The 6,750-nt window shown below is 45.8% G+C and overlaps 1 protein-coding gene across 8 annotated transcripts in view; it reads left to right on the forward strand.

Moving 5' to 3' along the window:
• The first annotated feature begins 2,324 nt into the window (after window positions 1-2,324).
• Window positions 2,325-6,750, forward strand: part of LOC119268002 — a 32,152-nt gene continuing 27,726 nt past the window's right edge. For 3 of the 8 annotated variants that reach the window (XM_037549479.1, XM_037549480.1, XM_037549478.1), the window contains exons 1-9: window positions 2,325-2,507; window positions 2,665-3,456; window positions 3,584-3,736; window positions 3,846-4,098; window positions 4,195-4,462; window positions 4,564-4,951; window positions 5,054-5,846; window positions 5,957-6,032; window positions 6,136-6,224. In XM_037549479.1, coding sequence (XP_037405376.1) covers window positions 3,853-4,098; window positions 4,195-4,462; window positions 4,564-4,951; window positions 5,054-5,411 — 1,260 coding nt within the window. In that variant the 5' untranslated portion in view covers window positions 2,325-2,507; window positions 2,665-3,456; window positions 3,584-3,736; window positions 3,846-3,852 and the 3' untranslated portion in view covers window positions 5,412-5,846; window positions 5,957-6,032; window positions 6,136-6,224. Of the gene's footprint in view, window positions 2,508-2,664; window positions 3,457-3,583; window positions 3,737-3,845; window positions 4,099-4,194; window positions 4,952-5,053; window positions 5,847-5,956; window positions 6,033-6,135; window positions 6,225-6,750 lie in introns of all 8 variants that reach the window. The other 5 variants (XM_037549481.1, XM_037549486.1, XM_037549483.1 and 2 more) reach the window with 4 other exon arrangements.

A 6,750-nucleotide genomic window follows, 5' to 3' on the forward strand; every position in this document is an offset into this window, starting at 1 on the left:
GCCCGGACATCGATTCTACAAATGCATCCAGAAAGATGTAAGTGTCTCTGATATGTAGGCATCAGATCGAAAGTTTCTCTGATATGTACACATCAGATCGAAACCCCGATTTGTGTTTGACTTGATGTCTTGTGTTTTTCGAATGCAGGCTGGGAGATGCAAGTTCTATTAGTGGCAGGAGGGGTACGCTAGGTTTCTCCCGGCTCATCTTGGTGCCAACGGGGTCCAGAACCAGATCTAGGAGGGGGCACCCCAAGTTGCAACTCCGGTGGTGGACCAGCATATTGGAGCAATTCTAGCCATGGTCAGAGATCTGTTGAAGCTCAATCTTATAGTCGCGGGAACCAACCTCACTGCCACGGCATTGCTTCTCGCACTATTCATCGCCATATGTGCCATGGTCATTATGTCTCGCTCCACCAGCGATTAATGTAATAGGCAGTAGCAACTACCTTTCGCGTGTGTCATTAGCATGGGGTCTGTGTTGTGCTAGACCCCGTAGCCGTCTTCGTTTATCTGTTCTAAGTAAATCTGTTGTACCAAGCCGTATGTGTCTGTTGTAATGCAACGAAATGATGCTTAATTAAGTACTTTCCTGTCTTATGTCGAAAAGTTGCATGTGTCCATTAATTAAATTAATTACAGATGACTGGACCCGTTGGCTGGACTGGACCATTCTGGATTCCTTCCCACCCACACATCATGCTGGTTATGGCCTTTCCCCACAGCCAGGGCCGGTCCTGAGATTTCAGGGGCCCTGGGCGAAATTATAATTGAGGGCCCTTGATGGCTCTTAGTATAGATGTCTATTTATAAATCATTATATGTAGATATAATTTGTATCAAAGAAAAAATTAAGTGCATATCAAATAATGTATTACATATTCCTTTAAAAAATCTCCTCATATTCTGAGATGGAAAATCGCTAATGATATTATCAATATCAATTTCATCAAGCATGTTTTTCTCAATGCATAATGTTGCCAAGCTGTTGTAACCCTTTGTCAATTTGTTTCATGCTTTCTCAGTCCAGTGCTCAGTTCATTCCAAGAGTTTATGTTGGTAATATGGTCAACACTAGCTGCATGTTTCGGTCTCGCATTAATATGCTTCCAATCACAAAACCCCTCATGCCTCAATGCACTTTTGCATTTGTCAGAATTGAAAAGCTTACATCACAATGAAAACACTTTTTTTGCGCCTTTTGAAATAACTGACCATTTCCTATCACGCACTTCTCAATTGCACATATTTCTTGAGTAATGCGTGTATGAAAAATGTCTTGAATTTTCATCCAAAGAATATTTAGTGTTTTCTTCTTTCCTTTTAGGCCCCTTTTCCACTAATATATCCCTCAATTTATTTTCAAGATTACCCAAATTGCTTAGATCATAAATATCCACAGTAATAACCGGTTCGTCATCAACACTAGCAAATTATGTCGCAGATGAATTAAATATGGACGCAGGATCGCTCACATTGGTATCATCAATGTTGATGTCAACATCATCTTCTGCAGGAGAATGACCATCATTTTTCTGATTGGCACTAGTTTGGTCATCCATAAGAACTATCACCAACTCGTCTAGATTTTTTGAAGTGCTCGGATGGCTCTTATGATTTATTAAGAAGGGATCCTTTCATGTCATCTACCTCCTTCCTTTTTCTTTTATCACATCCAGATGGATACTTTACACCCGAACCCAATATGGCAGTGCTGAAATTGAAAGGAACAATAAAATTAGTGCAAAAAATTAAAATATTGGATTAATTACAGAAGATCTTCACCTAATATCATGACAAAATCTGCTAGGGCATAGTATAGTACCTTCTCTCCGTAGTCTAATCTGGCTATGTGCGCGCGTTTGATCACCCTGGCAACAATTCCCTATTGACCTGTTCGAGAATTCGGAAATCAGGATTAGAAAAAGAAAGAAACAGGAAGAAGAACAGGCAAGGGCAGAAGGCGCGCACGAGGAGACGTACCTGCCGTAGTCGTCGCGCTGTTCGTCAGGAGGCGGAGTTGAAGTCTTGAAGACGAATAGCGGTCGGCGGAACATGCAAAAGGGCAGGGAACGAGATGATCGAGGATCCGAAGGAAAAGGAAATCGTGCGTGAATCGAGCGATTTCTTTCACGTCATCTGCCTGTACGTGCAAACATGGGCCAAGCCCATCATCTCTCCCTTTCTTTCCTAAGCCTAGCACGTGAGTCACACGAGAGGAGCAGAGGCCGGGGCGTTGCTGAGTTTGGCTTCAATTTTTTTTGGTCGTAGTATATAATTGTGTACCCTACATACACGTACCTGGAGGGGACCCCCTGGCGTTTGGGGGCCCGGGGCGGCCGCCCCGTTCGCCCCCCTCAGGGCCGGCCCTGCCCACAGCCTGAACCACCCGGGCCGTGGCCGACCACACGACCAGATCTACAACCAACTCAGCGGCGACTCCGCCGCTGCCCCGACCTCACGACGGCGGCCGCGACTGTCTCGCCGAAGTTCCTCTACCAAAGGTACCCCTCTCGCAAAGTCCCCATGCCTCGATCTTTAGGCAGCCGCGGATCTCGCTCTTTGAATTCACTATCCCCATAGCTTGGTCCCGGGATCCCCTTTGACCTTAGTCCGATGCCAACACCCAGTCACCACAACTTTTCTATTCTTCTGCCGTAGGTACGAAATGGCTGGGTCAGTTAGCTCCGATGATTTTTGCACCCCCGGCGGCCGCCGAACTGAACCAACACCGGCGAAATCATCAGATAGCAGGCGAACTAGTGCGTCAGGCAGCCGATCTGATGCAATTCCACCTAATTTCACTTCTAGGAGCTCTGTCGGGCACGTTGTCACTATTAACGACAGTTTCAGTGAATACAAGCGGCGGCTAGTAAAAGAGATAGGATTCGGGGGGTGCTAGAGCTGCCAATGATCCAGAAGTTAAAACTCAAGCTTAGTGCTTGGGCAATGAGCAAGGTCGATGTCACCCAACGTGCATTTGTTATTAATCCAAAGATAATTCTCCCGTTCAAGCCAGCGGATGTGGCCAAGGTCTTCGAGATCCCATGCGGCAACAGGGATGTGCGTGGACCGGATGGCAACATCAACGAAGAGTCTGTTTCATTTATAAAAATGACCCTAGGCATGGACCAGTCCGCAGCACACAGCTTGCGCGTTGCGGAGGAGTTCTTGATGCGGAACATAACTGAAGAATCAAGCAAGTTGGAGAAAGACTGTTTTCTGATAGCGTTCGTGATCTTTGTAATGGGTCATCTCCTAGATCCTTCGTCGAAACATGACTACAAGAGCATCAATTCCTGGGGCGCCATTGCTAATACCGAAGAGATAGCCCAGTTCAATTGGTGCGAGTATGTGTTGCAAGCCTTGCTTGATGCGGTCACAAAACTGAAGGTTGATATGGATAATGGCGTCACGACAGCAAACCTTACTGGATGCCATCTTTTCCTTCAGGTAATGACAATCATTTCACCCCTTTTTCCACCATCAAGTCAAACCAACTATGATGGTACTATAAGCAAAATCCTTCATCTCAATACTGATCATGATTTGTTATCAACCTTTTTATTATGTGGCCCAGGTGTTCCTTCTTGATAACCTTGACTTGGTGATATTCAACCTGAAAAATGATGTTTTCCCTTGGGTCAAAATGTTCGACCAGGACACCTTGCGGCGCATGACTATAATGGCGTCCGACGTTGGAGTACCTGAGCTGTCGTTCGCGTCATCAATGGTAATATATCTGTGAATAAACCACTGTCGTTAGCCATTGATGAGCCCCCACCGCACACCCAACTGAACAACCTTTTATTTTTCTTTGTCTCATGTTTTAACATTTGCAGTTGAGAGATGCAGCGACCGTATGCTACTCCCAGAGCGTTCAGACTGACAAGCCCCGCACCGACAACCCGCCATTGTCTCGAACCTGGTCCCCTCTCCCGCCATGCGCGCACCGGCACCTCCCTTACTGTACCGAAGGACAGTGTAGTCAATCGCCCATCTCCAATGGTCGCAGTTGCCAAGAAGACCACGCCCCCAAGGCAAATGACCGCTGTTGACTACTCGAACTATATCACAAATCGATACCCAACTATGGTATTGAGCTCGCACTCTGTTTTTTCTTAGTATTGTCTTCACCTTCCTGTCATTCTGGTTTCCATAACTGAACCTAACTCGCATCTCCTATTGCAGTCATCCCAAACGATAGCGGTTCTTCTCCGTGAACAGAATGCACGGGCGGTGCGCCATCTTACCACGGCTTCTGGATGCACATGCTGCACTGCTAGGGGTTTTTCTGATTGCCCTGTTAGACCGCAGACGCTAGACGAGGAAAGCGCATCATGCCGCGAAAAACGCAAGTTTGCTCTTCCTGGAGCCACGCACAGTGCACAAGCTTCATACCACACTCCAAAGTATCGCAAACTTAGCGGTCTCAAGTTGGACCTCTCCGACTGCGAAGTTTTTTTTAAATCCTGCGATAATTATCCATGCCAAATTTATTTTTCTGTTCTATATGTTGCTAAAGCAATTTCCTCTGTTATTGCCCTTTCTCCCCTACAGTTGAAAGTCCACCACAGAGAAGCGGCGTGCGAAAAGGCAGCATGCAAACCGAGCCAACACGCAAACCCGGCCATCATGTGGCCACATCAAGCCACAACAAGGACAAACATCATGGAAGAAGCGACGCCATATGCAACGCCATACAACAGTATGCCATATGCATAGCTGAAGCAGTTAAGGACATATACGTCGATAGTATTCAAGAAAACCAGACAGGCGTTTTCTTTTCCATCTCCACCGCCGAGCTACCCAAACGGAAATACGTATCATCAAGGAGCTATGCAGGGAATCCATGGTTTAAAGGTCGCCCAGTCGTGCCTCCTAAAACTGATATAGCCGACTTGCTGGAAGCCTATCTGCCATCGCTGCCCGACAATCAGCTGGCACAGTGAGTTTTTTGTTTTCAATAGATGTTCTAATGCTGATATATCACACGCCTCCGTCCAAACACCAGAGTTCTAACTTTAACTTATGCTACTGTCTGTAACAGAAACTGGATAGTTCATGGTACCCCCCGGGAGATTAGAATCAGAGTTGTCGAAATCCAACTACAGATCATCAGCAATAGCATGCTCAATCACGAGCTTGGTTCCATCCTTATACATCAACTAATGCAGATGGACAGTGAAGCTAATTTGGATACACCTTGCCTAACACACCGCCACATCCTCGAATGTGATTTCTCGATACGAATGCACCATGCTAGCAATGTCTTCGGTTCATTTCTCATTTCTCCGCGCAGCCCATTTTGTTTCGCCACCTGCATTAATCATAATGGCCTCCTCAATTGTTTTAATTGTTCCTTCTTTGCAGACCTTAGCCCTTGCCGAAAATTCAAGTATTTCTAGGTTTTTAGAGATCTAGAATCAGTTTATTGGTCCGGTTGTGCAGCACGCAGTAGAGGCATGCCAACTAGTAATGTTTTTTACCCCACCAATACTTTTGAGCAAACCCTTTCTCCCCCTGTGACACAAATGGCACGACTAGAGCTCACAAATTGTGTCTCCGAAAACAAAAAAACTTTAGTTTTACATCCCAGCAATACTTCGAGAGGGGTGGGCTCTCTACATGTGGGACATGCTCCAAAGGGTGATCCACATCATCGCTCCCTCTGTTGGTGGCGGGGTATGGAATGCTGAGCAGAAGGAGCGGCACGAGCTCATAGCGTCCCGGCTCCATGATGCTTTGTTCCAATGCTTGGAAGACTTCTTCGCAGTGTGGCCTACGCCAAAAGAAAATTGGTCAACTAAGTTTCCTCAACTCTTTGACACTGCATTCACTAGGTATGCTCGCTGTCAACCTAGGTTCACAAGTTTTATAGAATTTGAGGACATTATTTCCTTGTTGCTATCTCGTTCTAATACTTGCTTCTCCTTTTCATAATACGTGTTAGGGAGGAAACCGGGTACTGTGTTATGCATACCATCAGGTACCACGACGGAGATAAATTACGAGTCCCCATAACAAGGGTGTGTAACCTTTTTGAATTTTCTTACCTCAATTTCATACTTGATGCCCGACATACGTCTTCACTCTTTAATGATAACATTCTCCGACCGTTTTACCTTGTAGGACACCCTTAAGACCACTAAGCTATGTGCGCTGCAAGATGCAATGAAGCTGCAGGGGAACCAATCTTCACTCCCAGCTGACGCAATATGGTCAGTGTTCGCTCCTTCTGGGGATTTCGATGACAACACGTCTCAGTAGCTGCAACCCATGTCTATTGGACATGGTTTTCCTTTTTTTCGTTCAATGACTCATTTCTGGCCATGGAACACGAGACCTTCTGTGCTACTCTTAGTATTTGAGTCTTAATCAAACCGCTCAGCGAACACCAAGACCTTTTTTCCACAAGCGGGCTGCATGTTTGAGACTTGCTATTTTGGTTTTAACTATTCCATTTTGTTCCACCATGATTCCTCTGTTTTCTTGCGGCTAACACACCAGTGGATCTTTTTACTTGTACTAGCCCTACTAACGCACAAGAGGACACCCGAGGATCCTCCTTTCTAGCCTTTTGCATGTCCATTCAAATTACCCAAAACAAACCGCACCCTAGACCAGATTAAAAAAACTTAGCACAGGACATACTTCCATAGAGGTATCCGTACCGAAGTTCACATAGTTGATACTAGCATAGTTACGAGCCAAACTGTCTACATGCCTAGGGGCACGCCCAGATTA

The sequence above is a fragment of the Triticum dicoccoides genome, chromosome 3A (assembly GCF_002162155.2).
Source record: "Triticum dicoccoides isolate Atlit2015 ecotype Zavitan chromosome 3A, WEW_v2.0, whole genome shotgun sequence".
NCBI classification, from domain to species: Eukaryota; Viridiplantae; Streptophyta; class Magnoliopsida; order Poales; family Poaceae; genus Triticum; species Triticum dicoccoides.